At 65.3% G+C, this 19,297-nt stretch overlaps 1 protein-coding gene across 5 annotated transcripts in view; it reads left to right on the top strand.

Moving 5' to 3' along the window:
• CBFA2T3 (CBFA2/RUNX1 partner transcriptional co-repressor 3) overlaps positions 1–13,840 on the top strand; it is a 74,819-nt gene extending 60,979 nt beyond the window's left edge. For 4 of the 5 annotated variants that reach the window (XM_059383363.1, XM_059383362.1, XM_059383367.1 and 1 more), the window contains 9 exons: positions 1,511–1,749; positions 1,835–1,924; positions 5,879–6,060; positions 6,572–6,795; positions 9,338–9,423; positions 9,973–10,171; positions 10,530–10,598; positions 11,924–12,114; positions 13,528–13,840. In XM_059383363.1, the coding sequence (XP_059239346.1) occupies positions 1,511–1,749; positions 1,835–1,924; positions 5,879–6,060; positions 6,572–6,795; positions 9,338–9,423; positions 9,973–10,171; positions 10,530–10,598; positions 11,924–12,114; positions 13,528–13,827 (1,580 nt within the window). In that variant the 3' untranslated portion in view covers positions 13,828–13,840. The remainder of the gene's footprint in view (positions 1–1,510; positions 1,750–1,834; positions 1,925–5,878; positions 6,061–6,571; positions 6,796–9,337; positions 9,424–9,972; positions 10,172–10,529; positions 10,599–11,923; positions 12,115–13,527) is intronic. The other variant, XM_059383364.1, reaches the window with a different exon arrangement.
• The last annotated feature ends 5,457 nt before the right edge of the window (positions 13,841–19,297 follow it).

Genomic DNA, 19,297 nt, shown 5'->3' with positions numbered 1-19,297 from the left:
GACCCTGGTGGCATCCCCACCCTGGCCCCTAGAAAGGAGCTCCTGTCCCCCGTCGCACGCTCTCCGGCTGCTGGGCCTCAGCCAGAGGCCCCTGGAGGGGCCAGAGCCCTGAGACAGTCTGTCCCAAGGGAGCAGTGGCCCTGAGCACCCCCCCCAACTCCCCGGCTCCGGCTTCGTGCACAGCCCAGCGGGAAGGGCGGGCGGGTGGGGCCCTCAGGACGGCACTGCACGCGGGGGCGCAGGGCTCTGTGCTGGGCACGTGGGTGCTCTCGCGTGCGGGGCTGTGTGTGTGTGTGCGTGTGCCTGTGTGAGTACACGTGTGACGGGTGCGCGTGTGTGCGCGTGTGTATGTCCGTGCACACGTGTGTGTGCCTGCGTGTGTGCACGAGCACCCGTGTCCCCTTGTGTGCACGTGTCTGTGTGCACGCAGGCCTGAGAGGACATGGGCACGTCTGCGTGTAGGGCACACGCGCAGCTGTGTACAGACACGAGTGCGTGTGCATGGGAGAGCGGGCAAGGATGCTGAGGCGGGGCGCGGGGCGGGGAACGGAGCGTACGTGTCAGGGAACGGGGATCGGGGCCGGGGGCTGCCCTGAGTAGTTGCCAGAGGGGACAAGGTGTGAGTGACCGCTGGGCGTATCAGACAAGCCTCAGGAACCCAGACGTGTCCGTCCCCTCCCACATCTGGAGCCCCTGCCACCGTCCCCACGGGCCCCAGCAGCCCATGCTCTCTGCCATCTCTGCAGGCCCTGGTCATTGCGGTCAGACTCTGAGGCCCGGGAGCGGGGTGCAGGCCGGCCGGGCTCAGGCTCAGCCTTTCCCTCTGTCCCTCAAAGCTGAGGAGTGAGGTCTTGTCTCAGGACATGGCACAGTGACCCAGGTGTCCACCGTCCTGGAACACTGCCCCCAGTGTTGGGGCCATGGGGACCACCGGTGCCACTCCCCTGACCCTCCCCTGACCCGGCGCACTCATCACAGCGGCCTCCGGTCCGGGGTGTGGCAGCCCCAGACAGCGGCCCACCAGCAGCCTCCGGGCCAGGATCCAGCCCTACCCGTGCAGGGTGTCCAGGCCCCTCTGTGCCCCCACAAGCCCTGTCAGCCCAAGTGATGGGGCCTGTGGAGGCCACGGGGCACCACTTGGGCAGTCATGGCCGAGGTGAGGGTCATGGCCTTTCTGGAACGGTGAGCCCCTGATCCCCTGAATGGGGATAGAGGTCTGCAGGTCCCTTGTGGGGGAGAAGCCTCTCTGCCCGCTCCCAGCAGACCCCTGAGTAGCCTGGCGGGGGTCCTGGTGTGGTGCACCCCCGGCTGTGGAGGGCCTGGCCATGGAGCCCAGAGCAAGGCCAGAGGCCTGGTGCAGTCAGGGAACCACGCCTGCCCAGCCCCACCCACTGCTGACCTGGGCCCGCTTGCCCATCTGTGCGGGGTGTCCAGTGCCCCCATGCCCCCGCTGCGGGCTCTGGCCCTGCGGCCCCCCCCCGCGTCTTCAGTCCACCTCTCCCTCCTGCAGTGATGAACGGTGGTCACTCACCCACGGCCGTCAACGGGGCTCCGTCCACGCCCAGCGGCTTCAGCAATGGCCCGGCCACCTCGTCCACGGCCTCGCTGTCCACGCAGCACCTGCCCCCGGCCTGCGGGGCGCGGCAGCTCAGCAAGCTGAAGCGTTTCCTCACCACCCTGCAGCAGTTCGGCACCGACATCTCCCCGGAGATCGGGGAGCGCGTGCGCACGCTGGTGCTGGGGCTCGTGGTGAGTGGGGCGGCCGGCAGGGCCGGCGGGCTGCGGGGCCGTGCCGCGGGGCTCGGGCTGACTGTGGCCGTGTCTCCTCGCCCAGAACGCCACGCTTACCATCGAGGAGTTCCATTCCAAGCTTCAGGAGGCCACCAACTTCCCTCTGCGTCCCTTCGTCATCCCCTTCCTGAAGGTGAGCCCGCGTCCCCGTCCCCCAGCGGCGGGGCCCCCGCGCCGTCCCGTGTCTGTCCCCCGCCTGCTGTGACCAGGCACCGCGCTCGGCCCACCCCACGGGCTCCTGTGTGGGAACAGCACTGACCAGCCAGGCCCGACTCCTCCGCGTTGTGGCTGCAGACCAGCTCCTCCAGCCCCAGGGCTCCGAGACCCTGCCCCCCCGCTCCGCCGTGGCCAAACGCACCCCTCCTCCCCGCAGCACCTGCTGTGCGCCCGGTGGCCCGCAGGAGGCCTGGGGACGCGGTGTGAGGGAGCTGAGCCAGCCAGCCAGCTACAGATCAGCAGGGGTGAGGAGGATGAGGGAGGGGGCCGGTGGGCCACAGGGCACAGAGCAGCAGGGACTACACGCCCCGCGGCCCAAGGCAGGGATGTGTCTCCTGTGTTTGCTGTGAGGCTGGAGCAGATGGAGGGGAGAGTGACCGGGACAGATGGAGGGACGGGCTGACGGACAGACGGGTGGTGTCAGAACGAGGGCCGTGTGGCCAGACGGGGAGGGTCGTCAGGGGACCAGGGCCTCGGCGCAGGGAAGGGTAGTGGCAGGCCGACTGCAGCAGAACTGTGAGGGCTGTGAGCCATGGAGCTTCCTGGGCCCCAGCCCAGAGCCCCGGGGCCAGAATCTGCCTTGTGACAAGGGCCGAGCCCATACAAAGTAGGACAAGCGTAGTGCTACAGCCCATGGCCGTTTTCTCCTTGAGGGACTTCTCAGGGCCTTCTCTCCAGCAGGAGGGCCTTGTGTCTCTGGAGAGGGCAGAGGTGAAATGCTTCCCAAATGCATGTGACCCTGTGACACTTTACTTCTGAGCCCCTCTGGTGGTCCCAGAGCTCACTTAGGCGCTGCCGTCTCCCCGGGCCCTGCTCACCAGCGCGGCGGGCCCTGGCCAGGGCTGCCTTCCAGGGTCTTGAGGACAGAGGAGGGCAGATGCTCCTGCCTTTGAGCCCCGCCCCTGAGCCGCTGCTGTTGGCCTGGGCCAAGCTAGCTCAGCCCCTCGGACTTGGTTTCTGCAAACGTGCCATGGACGTGGCCCCATTGCCATTGGGAAGGCGGCAGATGCTCGCTTCATGGGGGCGTCCTCATCGGGGCACGTCAACGTCTGTGGACGAGGCCTGCTTAGAAAGCTCTTCCCCGCACCCCTGCTGACCCCGCCCCCACCGCAACCCTGTGAGCAGACGGCGCAGGACCCCCCACCGTTCCTGGCTCGCAGGTCCCCACTGTAGAGAGCTGCAGTCCGGACGCCCCGGGGCCATCAGACGCCCTGGGCTGGCACCGCAGTCCCTGCAGTCCCTGTCGAGAGGACCCTGGGTCCCGCCCCACGCCCGTCCCCTCGCCCCTGCTTCCTGCCCTCCCGCCCACACCCTGCTGGGCTCACACCCTGGGCCGGACGCCTGCGGCAGCGCCAGCATTTGGGCCCATCCGGCCGTCGTCCGCCAGTCGTCAGGAGCCCTGCCCTGCCCTGCCCTGCCTCTGACCCACGCTCTCCATCTTTGGGGACACAGGGCGCCTGCTTATCCGTCAGATCAAATATTTACAGCAGATGTTGCAGTCTGTGCAGCTGCCCTCATTGGCAGGAGGAGCGGGGCACATCCGGGGGCCCCTGCTCTGGGCCCAGCCAGGCCCCTGGCCCCCCGCCCCCGGCCCCGCCACCCCACACAGGGTCCACCCAAAGTCCCCTCAATGTGGCACCAGGCGGGTCACACCAGGGCCCAGCACCACCTGTGACGGTGCCCTCTGGCTCTGTCCCCTTGAAGGGCTCCCGGGGCTCTCACACCAAGACTGCTCTCATGGTCACCAGGCAGCCACTGTCTGTGCCTGTCGCCCCCCCCCCCAACCCCAGGGCTCGGGGCCAGCACGCCGTTAAGGACACAGAGTCTGTCTCCCTCACCTGGAGCTCCAGGGTGCAGCCAGTTCTGTCTGCAGGCCAAGCCCCCCAGGTCCTGCCCCCACGCCACTCCAGCAGAAGCCCCAGCCACTTGAGAACACGGCACTGTGGGGGTGCACGACCCTGATTTCCCGTCTGGGACCTGGGCTGGAGGTGGGGAGCCTCTTCCCACGGATTCACCACCCACCAGGCCCACCGTGGGGCACGAGAGCTGGGGTCTCGGCCTCTCCCCCAGTAACCCTCACTGGGGCAGGACTGCCTGAGGCCGGGAGAACAGGCAGCTTCGCACGGCCCCGCTGGGGGGGGCCCCCGGGAAAGGTCTCACCCAGGGTCCCGAGGCGGAGGCGGGGTGGCCTGATCGCCGGGCCCGCAGCACCCCAGCCGCGTGGGCAGCAGGGAAGGCCCTGGACGGGCCACAGAAGCAACACAAGCCCTCATGAGACGGGGGGCCCGGTTCAGCCAGGCCCACAGTCGCACGTGTCCGTGCAAACATTGATTTCCCTTTGGCCTGAGTTCCCGCCTGTGAAGAAGGGGCTTCGGGGCCTTCCTGCAGTTGTTGGTGTTCACGGGGCTCTGGTGACGAGCTCAGCCTGTCGACATCGGGGCTGGGTCTCCCCTGTGACCGGCCCCTGGGAACACAACGGGGATGACTGCCCCAGAGGCATGTGTGAGACCAGCTGCCCCACAGCCCACCCTCGTTCTTCTGGCCTGTGGCTCCGCTTTCCCCACCCCCACCAGGCCCCGAGACCCCTGAACCCTCTTCAGCCTGACATGCAGCAGCTTATGTGGCGGGGCTTCCCAGGAGCTGGGAGGTGCTGCCCCACCCGACCAGCCCTCCGCCCCCGGGCCGGCTCCCAGCTGGCCCCAGCCTGCCAGGAATCCAGATGTTTCCACAGCCTGAACAGCGACCAGCCGGCCAGCCGGGGCCCCAGCAGTCCCCACCCTGCTGAGCCAGCTTCAGGGGAGGCCATGGGGGGTGGGGAAGGCAGCGGAGGATGTTTGGCGTCTTCAGACCTCCCGGGACCTGTCTTCCCAGCTCCTGCTCCTAACGTGTCCGACAGATGGCGGGCCGGCCGCTGTTCAGCTCTCCAAATAGAAAACAGGCCTGGCGGCCGGCTCTGCCTCACAAACCCTCGCCGGCTGCTTGATCGGGTCTGGTTGGACACGCCCACGGGGGGCTGGAGAGCCGGCCACGGGGAAGCTGGGGGGATCCTGTGTATTTGCAAAACCCTGGGAGCTGCCGGCTCTCCCAAGCAGCCCTCCTCTGGGCCCCCGTCCGGCCTGTCCCCTGCCCGCCGCCGTGCCGCTGGAGGAGCCCACGTGCAGCCCAGCAGCCCACGCCGGGCGGGGGGTGGGAGCAGGTCTGGGGCGGCAGCGGCTGGGACTGCCCCGGGTCCCGTCCCCCCCCGGATGTGGGCTGTGCTCTCCTCACCCACAGACGCGGAACCAAGTGGTCACGTGTGTCCAGGGGTGGTTGTAAGGATCGCGGGAGAGGACGCGTGTGATGGTGCAAGTGGGGTGGGCACGGGCCCACGTGTGCTCTGGGTTCCAGGCTGCTCGGGGCTGGGCTGGGCAGGGCACCGCAGGACGTGGGAGAGCCAGGGCTGCACGTCGGGGTCCGGAGCGCACACGCAGGGCGCGGCTCCCAGCTCCTCCTCTCATGGTCTGCGGGGGGGGGGGGGCAGCCCCCCCGAGCCTCAGCTCTGCCCTCCACACCGCAGCTGACTGGGTGCCCCCGCGGGTGAAGGCAGAGCCCTGCTTAGGAGTCCTTCCTCCGGATGCCCTCAGGGGAGGAAGCTCACCGAAGCGGGAAAACCGAGCCTGGGGGTCCAGGATCTGGGCTCAGGGCCCCCCAGCACCTCGATCACTGTGCCCACCCCCATTCCCAGACTGTACTGGAGGAACCCCAGAGAGCTCATGCAGTGTGCCCGGGGTCCCAGAGCAGGGCTGGCCGCCAGCCTCCCGACCGCGCAGCAGAGCACACTTGGGCCTTGGCCCCTGTCGGCAGTGACCGCCGCCGTCTCTCCCTGCCGCAGGCAAACCTGCCCTTGCTGCAGAGGGAACTCGTGCACTGTGCCCGCCTCGCCAAGCAGACCCCCGCCCAGTACCTCGCCCAGCACGAGCAGCTCCTGCTGGACGCCAACGCCTCCTCCCCCGTTGACTCCTCGGAGCTCCTACTGGACACCAACGAGCATGGCAAGAGGAGGACCCCTGACAGGTGGGGGGGCTGAGGGGGGAGGCCACAGAGGGACAGGGTCCGGGGCTTGGCATCCCAGTGACTCGGGGGGCCCCTGGGAGGACAAGGGAGTGTTCAGGAGGGAGTCCGTGTGCTGGGAACGAGGTGGCTCTTCGCTTTGGGCTGCAGATGGACCCGAGCGTCCAGGCACCTGAGGTCTCCAGGTGGCTGGGCTGGCCCTCAGGGTGGGTCACAATGCCAGACGCTTGTCTGGCTGCTGGAGAACGCATGACTGTCTTCCTAGACCCTCAGCAGAGGCTCAGGCTCCCTGACCGCAGCCCCAGGAGCCACCAGCGGGCAGTGGAAGCACAACCCCCACAGGAGGAGGGGGAGTGGGGGGCTGGGCTGGGCCTCGTCTCTCTCCTTGTGCATCTGTCTCTGCCCTGTGGCTCTTTCTCCTTCTCCCTGCCCGTGCCTGTCTCTCTTTCACTCCTCCTGCCCGGGCTTCTGTCCACGGTTCGTGGTCTGTGACCCCACCTGCTCTTTGTGTCAGGACCAAAGACAATGGGTCAGACCGTGACCCACTGCACCCCGACCACCTCAGCAAACGGCCGTGCACCCTGAGCCCCGCCCAGCGCTACAGCCCCAGCAACGGGCTGCCTCACCCCACGCCTCCCCCGCACTACCGCCTGGAGGACATGGCCATGGCCCACCACTTCCGCGACTCCTACCGCCACCCCGACCCCCGGGAGCTGCGGGAGCGCCATCGGCAGCTCGGTGAGCAGAGCACGGGGGGCCGTGTGGGCCTGCACGGGCTGGGGAGCGGCACAGAGCCGCGGTGAGAGACAGGCAGATGCCTCTGGGCCTTGTCTGTCCAGGAAGGATGCTGAGGAAACAGGTGTGGGAGAGAATTGGAATGGAGTGGGGCGTGCCCCTGGCCTTCGTGAGGGCCATCTTTCCCAGCCCTCTGTCTTAGGGGTCTGACATCCCTGATGGGTGGGGGGGCCTCCCTCCCCCAGGGGGAAGGGGTGTGGTTGCAGAGCTGCCTGTCCCCTGGGACCAGGCATTCCCTCTATGGGAACCTAGAAAGGTGTTGGCCATTGGCCAGGTCCACACACAGGATGTGCTGCCTGGGGGTTGTGGGTCCCTAGGGGCAGCAGGAGGCTGGGGGCCCGGCCAGCCAGCAGGAGACCCCCTGTTAGCCTGCTTCCAGGGACTCCCACACTCTGGGCCCAAGATCCTGAGAGAAAACAAATGCCCCCCTAAGACTCACGAGCCCTCTCCGAGTACCGCCGACGACACCGGGCGAGTCCAGCTCTCTGAGTGGGAGAGTGAGGCCCACATACCAGATCCCAGAGCGTGCAGGAGGGACGTGCAGAGCCCGGCTCTCGGGGGACAGAGGGAGCCTCGGAGAGGCACCAGCTCCCACCCCGCAGCCTCCCGTGCGTCCGCTGACCTCCCAGGCTCAGTCTCTTCCTCCGGCGTCAGGAGAGCTCACACAGGGCCTGGCACAGGGGAAGGCCTGGTACTGACGGGAGGGCAGGCCCACATCACAGACGAGGAGACCCAGAAAACCCAGTGCGTGTGCCCAAAGCCTTCTTGTCCTACCTGCCTGACTCTCTGACCCCTTCTGTGCTGAGGAAAGAGAGATGAAAAGAACCAGCCCACACCCCAGGGCCCCCAGCGTCCTGGGGAACAGCCTGGAAACAGCTGCCCCAGAGAGTCCCAGGGTGCCCTTGGGGGGCCCAGAGGCAGGGTCAGCAGAGGCCTCGCCCTGTACAAGGCCATCTCCCCACCCCCACTCTGCAGAAGCTTCCAGGGCCTGGGCCCAGGCAGCAGGTGACAGCATGGGGCAGGTGCTAATTCCCACCCGCTTCTGCTAATGCAAAAATAAACACCAGCTGTCAGGCACATCTCAGCCACTATTTTGGTTGGGGTGTGGGCACGGGCCCTGGTTCCGCGGGTGGCGGGGCCCGGTGGTGGAGGCAGGCTGGGCCACCACCTCTCACGCTCACTCCCACCGCACTTTGAAGAGGCATTTCAGGTTTGGGGAGGCTAGAGGACCCTCAGGGACTGGACAAGGCCTAAACAGTGAGAGCCCCGACCAGGCAGCCCCGGCCAGCCCTGGGTTACCGGCATAGCTCGCGGCCCCGCGACGGGAGCATCCAAAGCAGCGTGCGGCCCAGAGCCTCCAAGCTGTCAGGACAGCCTGAGGACAGGCAGGCACTGCTGCATGGGTTCAGGGCTGTGTCTCACCACCGCTGGGAGGCAGGGAATACACCCCGTTGTTTCAGTCGCTGGCGCTCTGCCGGCCAGTAGCTGAGGGCACACTTGAGGCTCGGGCTGACCTTGGGCGACCTTGGGCCGTCACACCCCCTGAGCCAGCCTCAGTGTTCTCGTCTGTCGGATGGGAGCGACAGTAGAAGCCACCTTGGGGGGCCCTCCCCGCCTGTGCCCCTCTGGAAGGCAGCAGGGTAGGGAAATGCACACGGAGCGCTGAGGAGAAGGGGCCTGGGAGCCTGTGGGGAACAAGGGTTTCCCAGACCTCCGTCTCCCAGGGGACCCCCTTGGACCCAGCCCATGGGCCAGAGCCCAGCCTCTTGTGCCACTGGACTTGGGCCCAGGAGACTCAGCAGCCCCGCCCAGGACAGAATGAACTGGGCAGCAGCCAGGACTGTTTCGCACGCAGATCCCTGTGGGGCTGAATGAATTCTCAAGGGCTCTGAGGAGGGGGCCTGGGACCTGGGCTTTGAGGGGTGTGTAGGAGTCCAGCTGGCTACCAGGGCGTAGAGCAGCATGGGCTGGAGAAGGGCTGGAGCCGGGCAGCGGCCAGTGACCCCTGACAGTTTGGAGGAGGGACAAGGCCATCAAAGTGGGGCCTGAAGCAGCTTCATGAGCAGCAGCAGCAGGGAGAGGGAGATACGCTGGGTTTGGAGACAGGGAGGTGGGGGAGGGGTGGCCCAGCCTGGACTGAGGGATGGGGACCCGACTCTTCCTCCCAAACACGGAGTAGAGGCCAGACCTGTTCTTGACCTCCCCCCAAGGCAGTGGAAAGAGGGTCCGTGTTTAGGGTCCTCCTCCTCATCCTCTTCACTTCCTTTAGGCAGGCAAAGCCGAGCCCCAGGACGGATCCTGGGGTGAGGGGCGGGGCTTGGGGGCACTGGGCGGGGCCTCGGTGTGGGGCGGGGCCTGGAGGGCTTGGGACTGGGGAAGGGACACAGGAAAGACCATTGCCGGGCATGAGGGCGGGGTCTGCGGGCCTGGGGGGCCTGGGGGGCCTGGGCCGGGGGTCTGGACTGAGCGTCTGCGCACCCTGCAGCGGCGCAGGGGTCCCGGCAGGAGGAGGTGATCGACCACAGGCTCACGGAGCGGGAGTGGGCAGAGGAGTGGAAGCATGTTAACAACGTGAGTGTCCAGCGCGGCGCCCGGAGACTCCCGGGGCTCCGCCCAGCCCGCGGGGCCCTGGGGCTGCGGGGGGACAGGCTCCCTGTGCGCCCCGCTTTGTACCTGCCTGGGCCGTCAGCCCCTCAGAACCTTCGCATCTCCGCCCCTACAGAGCAGCTCTGCCTCTGGGAGAAAGGGGGCTTGGGGCGTTGGGACCCCTTCCACTCTGTGTTCAGGGTCATCCCTCCCCTGCTTCCTTTGTGGGACGGAGCCCCGGCAGGTGTGGTTCCCAGAGCAGCTCTGGCCCATCTGCTCTCCCCCGGCAGAGCACCCCTTGGAGCATTGAAAGAACGGCCCCAGATGGAGAATTCGGCTGTCACCCCCCACCCCAGGCCTGGTGCCCAGGCAGCGGGAGGCAGTTTTCACACCATGGCGCTGAGCGCACTGTGGCGGGCCCTCGTGGCCGGCGGGCTGGCCCAGGCCCAGGGCGTAGGAGAAGTTCCGTGGCCGTCCCCCGCAGAGCAGCCCCCCAGCCCCACCCGCTCCCTGTCCCCGCCTGCCCGCCCACAGCTTCTGAACTGCATCATGGACATGGCCGAGAAGACACGGCGCTCGCTGACGGTGCTGCGCCAGTGCCAAGAAGCAGACCGGGAGGAGCTCAGCCACTGGGTCCGGCGCTGCAGCGACAGTGAAGATGCCAAGAAGCGCCCCGCGCCTGCCCCCGCCCGGGCCCTCAACAGCTCCCCGGGTGCACAGGGGTCTCCGCTAGGTGCGTGCGAGGGGGCACCACGGGGGGCAGGGTTGCACGGCAGCGGCGTCGAGGACGGAGACCAGCACCGCCATTCTGGCACTGCAGTGTAAGGATACAGCCCAAAGCCCCGGAAGCCCTGACTCAGGGCAGGTGACCGCGGAAACCGAGCGAGGCCCAGGTCCCAGCCGAGGCCAAGGGGCCCCCGAGGGTCCTCCTTCCTGGCAGTGCCCTGCCCACCCCACCCCCCCGGCAGTGGATACAGGGTTCCGACCCAGGGGCGTGCCAGGAGACCCCCCGCAGGGACACACACTGTGTTCCCCTTACCCGGCTGGGTGTTGCCCCTTCTGTGTGTGAAGCGCGCATCTCTGTGTTGCAGACGCCCACCGGGAGTTCATGCCTCGGAGCCTCTCTGGCTACATGCCCGAGGACATATGGAGGAAGGCTGGTGAGTGCGGGGGAGGGGGGCAGGGGGGCACCTGGCGTGCCCTCCGTGCTCTGCGGGAAGGCTCAGGGCGCACTCAGTGTTCAGTGTAGGACGGTGGCGACCTGCCGTTTTCAGGCCGCTCAGCAGAACCAGCTTGGTCCCTGGGTCTTGTACACACACGCGTGTGCACAAACACACGTGGCGGAAACAAAGAGCTGGGGTGCCTGTGGCCTTCTGGGTGTGGCACAGAGTCCCGTGGCCGGGGACACTCCCTGCACATGGGGACACACTGTGGGGAGGGCCGGGTAGAAGTAGGAGCCAGTGGGCAGCTTGAGAAAAAAAGAGGGGGACGGGGGCTCCCTTGGGGGGCGCCCGGGGAGAGAAGCAGCAGGGTCCCTGAGATGCTTTGGTTCATGGGTGGATTCGAGGAGAAGTGTAAGGCAGAGGGAGAGTCTCAGACTCTAGAGAGCGGAGAGAGGGGAGCACCCCTCCCCAGACTCAGACCGAGGGGCCACAGACGGGTAGCAGCTGCCTGGGACGAGATGGCGGAGGCCCAGGCCTGGACAGTGAGGGGGGTCCTCGTGTCCCTCGGCCTTCCCCTCTGCCTCCGTCTGTCCCCGGGAGACCCTTGGCGACAGCTGCACGGCACTCCCGGGGTACCCTGGGGGCGGGCAGTTCTCAGGAGCTCCGCTGGCAGCCGGCCACGCCTGGCGTGCAAAGGCTCGCACAGAAGGCCCCTTGAGCCCTGGTCACCCCTACCCGCATCCCCGAACACCACCGCAGGAGGAGCAATGCCAGGTACACTGAGGCAGGCCTGAGCGGCCGTGGGTGGTTGCCAGGGCTGGAGAGCACCGTGAAACCCAAACACATTCTGGGCTCAGCCAGACAGCTGAGCTCACGCCGCAGCCCCAGGCCGGCTTATCTTCAGGCGGGAGCAGGCCAGAGGCGGCATGGGTGGGTGACCGCAATGCAGAGCCCTAGAGGGGGCAACCCTGGACTGCTTCAGCACGGCCCAGGAGAAGCAGACCGTCAGGGGCAGAACTGTATAGCTCTGGTTCTCGAGGTGGGTGCCGGCACCGGCAGCATCAGCGTCCCGTGGAGCTCACGGGCTCCGAGGTCCCAGGGTTCCTCCTCTCATGCTCACGGGGTCCACATCAGGGTGGACTTGGCCACACCCCCCAGGACAGTGCCACCACACACTGAGGTTTGGGAACAGCAGCGAAGGGCCAGGCTTGGGAGACGCCCGCACACCAGTCTGCCACACGCGTGCCCGGTCGCAGGTGCACGCGACGCGAGGAGGCCGGCGGGGCCCGGCCGCGTGTCGACAGCCCGCGTGTCGTTTGCAGAGGAGGCGGTGAATGAAGTGAAGCGGCAGGCCATGTCCGAGCTGCAGAAAGCCGTGTCGGACGCCGAGCGGAAGGCCCACGAGCTCATCAGCACAGAGCGCGCCAAGATGGAGCGCGCCTTGGCTGAAGCCCGGCGGCAGGCCTCGGAGGACGCCCTGACCGTCGTCAACCAGCAGGAGGACTCCAGCGAGGTACGGCTGCCCGCCGGCCCCCCACCCCGGCCCCAGCCTCCAGGTCCAGGCCCCGAACCCTCACCGGGTCACCTCCCAGCCTCACGACCTTGGGCAGCTGGGGCTCCCCATCGTGTGGGTGCGGACACTGAGGGCTCCAGGGCTAGGTGGCTTGCTCTAGGCCACACCCGAGGCCTCGTGGGCCAGGATTCAAACCCAGGCCGGCCGACGCCTGTGCTCCGGCTAATGGTGACAGCAGGGGTGCCAGGTGGGTGGAAACCACAGGTGCACACAGAGCGCCTCCCCGGCTGCCACCCACGCATGTGCCCAGCAGGGGCATGAGCGCCAGCATCCTGCTTGTACAGGGGCATCAGGGGCTGGGGGGAGGGTCCAGCAGAGCAAGGGCCGGGTGCCTCTTGTCTTTGTCCAGAAAGGGCTCTCGTGTCAGAGGAGTCAGGGGAAGGGAGACAGCTTGCTCAGGGGGCTCCTGGAACTGCCCTTTGGAAGGGACACACCTCTAGAGGCCTGGTGTGTGTGTGTGCGTGGACAGGCCCCGAGGGTCAGCTCGTGTGTCTGCAGCGGCTGCTTCCGCAGACACCAAGCTCGGGAGGAGCAGGCGGGTAGAACAGGCAGACCGCTCGGGGCCGGGGCAGGGATGTGTGAGCAGAGTGCTGGAGGAGGTGAGAGCAAGCCAGGCAGGGACCTGGGGGAGCAGTGCCCCCACGAGGAAGGGGTGGTGAGGACACAGGCAGGGGCACGCCGGGCCAAGTGAGGATGGTGTGGCCGAGCAGAGCAAGCCTAAGAGGCTCTGGGGGCTGACTAGATGCTGGGCCTTCCTCCTGGGGCAGGCATGGGCTCCCCGACCCTCGGCCTGGCTGCCAGCTCGGGTCCCTGCTGGTATCCCTGCCCACCTTTTGCTCACATGCACGCCTGAAGTTACTGCTCATCCCACAGAAAGGGAGCAGATGCCCGATGGCCTGGGGCAGGCCTGGCCGTGACCCCACACTGGAGCCTGGCAGTCTTTTCCCAGCCAGGGCGCCATGTTCTGGGGTTGGAGTCCAGCTAACCCGGGAGGGCTTCCTGGAAGAGAGGACAGGGTGTGACTGCCTTCCCTCCTGAGGACCCACAGTCCTGTAAATGCCACGTGAACCTGACCGCAGCTGGCTGGAATTGGGTGCCTCAGTAGTGCGAGCCCGATCCCCAGAATGGCCTAGCCAGGTGGCCGTGGTCATGGCTGTGGCCGCTGAAGGCCACCCACGAGCTGCTGCGAGTCACTGGTCAGGGCTGTCCTCTTCTCGCTCTGGGATGCCGTGGCCGGACCAAGTGCGTGTGATTGCGGCGTGTGCCACCCCTATCGGCCAGGCCAAGCACCTGGGTGGAAGGGGCCCAGCGTCCGCCCCGTAGCCACCCCCTGACTGTGTCCCCCCCCCGCAGAGCTGCTGGAACTGCGGACGCAAGGCTAGCGAGACGTGCAGCGGCTGCAACGCGGCGCGCTACTGTGGCGCCTTCTGCCAGCACCGGGACTGGGAGAAGCACCACCACGTGTGCGGCCAGAGCCTGCAGGGCCCCGTGGCCGCCGTGGCCGACCCGGGGCCCACACCGCCCGACGCCACGGCCAACTTGGGCCCCTGCCTGCCCGCGGGCGCCGCCAGCCCCAGCGAGGCCAGCTCTGCGGGGCCCTCTCGCCCCGGCTCGCCTGGCCCGCCGGGGCCCCTGGACGCCGCGCCCCGCTGACCCGTCCCCGCCCCTGCCCACGGCCCCCCAAGCCGGCTGCGGCCCATGGATGCCGAGCCCTCTGGCCCCGCCCGGCCCCGGGCACCCCCCGTCCCCCCGCCCTGGGAGCCACTGCTGCTACTGCTTCTCTCCAAAAGAAAACAGAACCAACAAAGACTGCATCAACGCAACTTCCTCAGCAACCTGGCGGTCTCAGCACGACCGCGTGTCCTCAGAGACCCCCTGCGACAGAGCGGCCCAGCCGCCGCCCACTCGCGCTCCCCGTGTCTCTGTCTCTGTGACCCTTGTACACTTTCTCTTGAAGATGAAATCTGTTTGGTGGCTTATATTTTCAATGAAGGATTTTGGGGGGTTTTGTGGAATAGACCTACTGAGAGGTAGACTAAGGAAACGGGCTTTTGTCCCCTCCGTGATTAAAAAGGGAAACAGAACATGGACATGTTCCAGCGGGAGGTCGGAGCTGCCGTGGCCAGGAGCTCTTCCAGGGGCGTGGGGCCGACGCGGTGAAGACGGTAAGAATGATTCCCATTTCCAACTCAAGAAACATTTTTCAGAGTTTTTTTTTCCTTTAACGTTAAACTCTTTGGCTTTAAGTAGAAATCCAAAAAGTTTTTTTAAAAACAAAAAAAAGGAAAGGAACCATTCCTGTAAGCTACCTTGCCAGCTAGCTAGCCAAGGACGCCGGACACACCTCTGCTCCAAAGGAAACCCAAAAAGCAAACACAAGACATCAAAATCCAAAATGGTTTCGTCACTGCCAAAGTATTTTGTCCACGGTTTTACTCTACTCTCGGACTTGTTCAGGTGTCGCCCTGTTCTCTTGCTTTGCCTCCGTGTCTGGAGTGTGAGGACCGCGGGTCTGGAGGGCTTCGCTCAACGAGAGGTCCCTTGGGTTTCTCTGCCGTGGAGGGCGCCCTGCCCACTGCCCTCCGTGAATCTTCATCACGCTGCATTTTTCCACGTGTGGGAAAGCGCTAACGTGTCCTTCCCAGGAGAGAATAACTCTGAAACAAAACTGTGACAATCTTTTGGGTTGATCCTTGACTGCTTCTGGAAGCTCGAGGAGGCGGCCTCTGGGCCTTGGAAACGCTGCTTCGCCGCCTCTCCTCCTCTCCCTGCCCTCGCGCCCCACGAGGCTGCCCGCCGCCACCCCGGCCCGGGGTCTGCTGCCCCCACTCTGCTCTGCACGCTGTCGCAGAAACGGAAGGAAAGCTGCAAACCAGGATGCCCTCGCCGGCCTGCTGGAGGCTGGGTTTCCGTGCCGCTGCGGGGCCCCCAGCCCCGTCTCCTCACCCCACTCAGCTGCCCCGACCCTCTCACAGAGGACGTGAGAGAGTAGGGAAGCCCTCGCGGGGACTCCGTGGGAGGACCCGCGGTGGCTCGGCTCGCGGTCTGGCGTTCTCTTGCATCTCTGGGAGGGGTTCCCAGGACCGCAGTACGGGGAGTGACCAGCTACTGAAACTGGGGCTCTTGGGGGCCCCGCCGAGAGGCAGGAAGTCCTAGTATATGCTAATGTGAATGTATATAGTTTTCGAAGAGGTCCAAATCATGATGTTCATGGTGGTGATAACAGAGAAGGGTTGTTTGCCAAATAAAAACAGAGAAACCGCCGGAGCACAGAAAGCTCAGAAAATAGATTTTCAAAGAAATCAGAACTGTGGTCCTGCGGGGAGCAGTGGGTTTGTGCGATCGCCGTGATCTCTCCCAGAGCTGTAGGAGTTCATCGTGCGGTCCTGGGAAGACAGGTTCCGTCCAGGAGCCACAGCCAGGGGACTTCCCAAGTCCTGCCTGATGGTGAACCTGAGTCTCGAAGTCGAGACAGGCCTACCTTTCCTCCGGAAATGTCCCTGGGCTCGAGCCATGGTGCCAGGCACCTGTCAAAGGTCCACTTCCATGGGTTTCGGAAAAGCAAGGACTGGTGTGGGATTTGGGCTCTCGATGAGACTCTGGACACGCCTGCCGTGCGTCCAGGCTTCCGTCTTTCCCTCTGGCAAGCGCCGAACCTATGAAAACAGCCGTGTGGTTGGTGTACCTTGGAGGCAGGTGCTTTTGGACGCTGTTCCCCAAGGTTGTGTCCAGAGTGCATCTGCCCTGGGTAACCTGGGGGTCTGGGTGAGCAGGTCTGAGGCCCCGATGATCCAAGTCCCTGACGTCAGGACTAGGCTGAGGCCACAGGTCCGAGGCGAGGCGTGCAGGAGCCCTCCCCCGGGGCCCGCTGGCTTGCGCTGCCAGCCTGTGTCCCCGCTCCTCACAAGGCCCCCCTCAGGGTCAAGCAGGTGCACCAGGGAGTGTAGTGTGTCAGCTGGCCGGGGGTCTGAGATGGGGCAGCCCCTCCCCCCGTCGATGTTGGGAACAGGTCCCTCTCAAGCCCGTCTTCCCAGTGTTGTTCCCCCACCCGTGTCCCGGGCTGCAGGAGCCCAGCATGGAGAGCCGACCGCAGGCCGCAGGCCAGGCCAACAGTGGAGCCCCTGCGAGCTGAGAGCAGAGCGGCTGGGGCAGGGGGCCTTCGGGGAGGAAGCTGAGGCTTGGCGCCAGCCACCGAGAGCTGTCCCGGGAAGCTCTGTGTCTGCCAATGCCTGCAGTGCCTCCCACCCAGGGACTGGGGCTGGTCCAGGTTTTGGGAGCTGGTGTTCCTGTCCGTCATGTGCTCAGGCCCCATTCGGCCAAAGACCTCACAGCAGCACCAAACACAGAATCAATAACTTTGGGGAGGGGCTGTGGCAGAGTTTCTGCCTTTAGGAGATGGGCTGGAGTGTGCACCTGCCTTTCTTATGCAAAGAGGGGTCTGCTCTCTGCTCCTACTCTCTGCTCAGAGACCCTCGTGCCCTGCTACCTCCTGAGCTTGTAAACCACTGGCCAATCTCCTTCCCGCCAGCCAGCGCCAGGGTTAGACACACAGGTGACCCAAAACTTCAGGGAGACGCTGGTGCTCACGGAGCCTCCCTCCCCCTAAATCAAGCTCAGAGGGCTCCCATTCTGAGCCCCAGGCTACCGCAGCCAGGCAGCAGCCAGAGCTCCCTCGCCCCAAGCCCAGGCGCATACAGTGCGCAGATGGAGCGGGGGCGGGCAGCGAGAAGGGGACGGCCCCCCAGGCCCTCCCACCTCCCGTGTTTGACCCTCAACGTTCCCACCTGCTCCTCTACCTCCGTTTCCCATCTTGCCGTGGACCCATTAGGACATGTCACCATCCCCAGGTGGTGTCTTGGGGGAGGGGTGTCCCTGCAAAGATGAGTGCCTCCTACTCCACGTGTGAACAGGCTGGCCTACCCCAGACTCCACCAGAATAGAGGGTCCCCATCCCGACAGCTCATCACAACCAAAGGGAAGCTGTGGGTGTTCCCAGGGCAAAGAGGAGAGCTGGGAGTCAGTCTCGCAGGTCCAGGAGCGTCAGGGGCGGGATGAGCGGAGGCAGATGCCCAGGCCAGGGGCTGCCGCAGGCGCTCCACGGGGGAGCCACTCATCAGGGCTTCTAGAGGTTCAGCAGCAGAGGGAGCCGGACAGGCCAGGGGCTAGGAGGTATTGGTTTGCTTTCATCTCAGTGACGTGGTAGAAAGAGATCCCAAATTTCTGTTTGCCGGTTTTCTCAAACATATCTTCAAAACGACACCAAAGGCCCTTCACTGTTACCCGGCTGTCCTGCAGGTTCTAGCCTGCTGTAGCCGGCGCGGCTGGCCGTTATGCTGCGCATCCCCCAGCCAGACTCCAGTTGTTCCTCAGTTCTTTTATTACGTCAGCTAACCCTTCTGACCAGTCATCTCTCTGGCCGTCCGTCCACTCACTCCCCCACCCACCCATGGACTGACCCATCCGTCCACCTGTCCATCCATCCGTCCACACATCCATCTGCCCGTCTGTCCAGCCATCCACTCATCCGTTCACACCCCCCCAACCTGCGCATTCAGCCAAACACCCACCCAGCGCTCTGTCCGTCCGTCATTCTATCTCAGCTGCCACGTGATTCCACTGTCCCCCATTCAGACTTTCTCCTAATCACCTGTCTGCCCACCACCCACCCCAATACACACCAGACGCATATACGTCCGTCTGTTCTCCAATCTAACCCACACAACTATGCCTCAGTCCATCCATCGTGTCCGCCTCTCCATCCCTTGAACCCAGAGTAGCATCACCTAATCCTGCAGTGTTCCAAAACTACAAGGGCAATTTGGATGTTTCCATGACCTCAACTGCCCTAAAGGAATCTGCCTGTGAACTCAACTGGCCTCCCCCAGCTCCTCAACCATTGGTCCAAGCCTGCTCCGGGCATTGTGAAGAGACTGGACCGATGTCCTAGCAACAGGTTTGGCCAGTCTGAGACCGCTTGGCAAGTGTGGTGGCCACGGGCCAGGAGCACTCATTGGGAGATGGCCCACACACCTGCTCGGGGGCCCCGTGACCAGGGCCACCAGTCAGGGTGAGCACATTCCCTGGCAAGACCCCAACATTGTGGGTGTCCTGTCCTTGTCTCCAAGGCTCACTGCCTGGAGGAGGTGTCCTCAGGAAGGGAGGGGGGCGGGGAGAAAGAGACCAGTGCCCCGGAACCCCCTACCTGGGCGTGCATGGCTTGCTGCGCCTCTTTCCCGCTCCCGTCTTCCATCCTGGGCCGGCAGACTCTGGAAAGGAGCCCCTCAGAGCTCCAGAGAGCTGCAGGGACAGCCCCCGCCCAAGCTGAATGGCGGGGGATGTTCTCTGGGACACTGGAGGCGCAGCACTTCCTAGCCCCAGGCTTCACGCCACATGGGATATTTTCCAAAATGGGGCTGGGAGCAAGGCCCCCAGATGATGGTCCCGCGGGCAGGACTGGAGGAGAAAGAGCATGAGGCACAGGGCCAGGGCTACGTATCTGCTCGTCCATCAACCCACTCACGGTTAAGGCCTGGGGAGCCCAGCGTCTGCCACGGCACCTGTCTGAGCCCCCACAGTTCTGGAAAACTCCATTTTGCATGCTTTCTATGCCTTTTGTTTCAACTTGACTGGCTCTCGGAGTCCCACCCCAAAGACGCCTTGTGAAACAATGTCTGGACTCAAATTGGAGCCCGTCTTTGTAGGACAGAGGCCATGGACACCCTTGCTGTCCACCAGGATGAGGGGGCCCAGCCAGGCTGGCCTCCAGGGTGTCAGGTCCTGGGAACAGGTTCGTGGGGTTGGATGGATTTTCCCGCCTTTTTTTTTTTTTTTTTTTTTAAACTCCCCGGAAGGAGTTGGAGCGAGTGTTGGTCCGTTTTCCATTTTCCTGTGACGGGTCTTCCTCAGTGCTATGGGACCCATGGCATGCCGTCCCCGTCGCGTGTCCCCTGATGTGTGTGTTTGGCCTGGGTGCTGTGGGACGTCCGGATTCAGGTCACACCCGTTATCTGTGTCATGTAATAAAGCTAACGTTTGCCATCACGGGGCTGTGCCTCTCCTTGGTTCCTGGTGACCGCAGGGAAGCCGCATCTCGTGGGGCCGCTCACCGTCTCTGTAGGAGGGC

This window comes from Mustela nigripes, chromosome 17 (assembly GCF_022355385.1).
Source record: "Mustela nigripes isolate SB6536 chromosome 17, MUSNIG.SB6536, whole genome shotgun sequence".
Classification (NCBI taxonomy): Eukaryota; Metazoa; Chordata; class Mammalia; order Carnivora; family Mustelidae; genus Mustela; species Mustela nigripes.
Note: the sequence above shows the minus strand (reverse complement) of the source record. Positions and strands in the feature narration are given on the sequence as shown.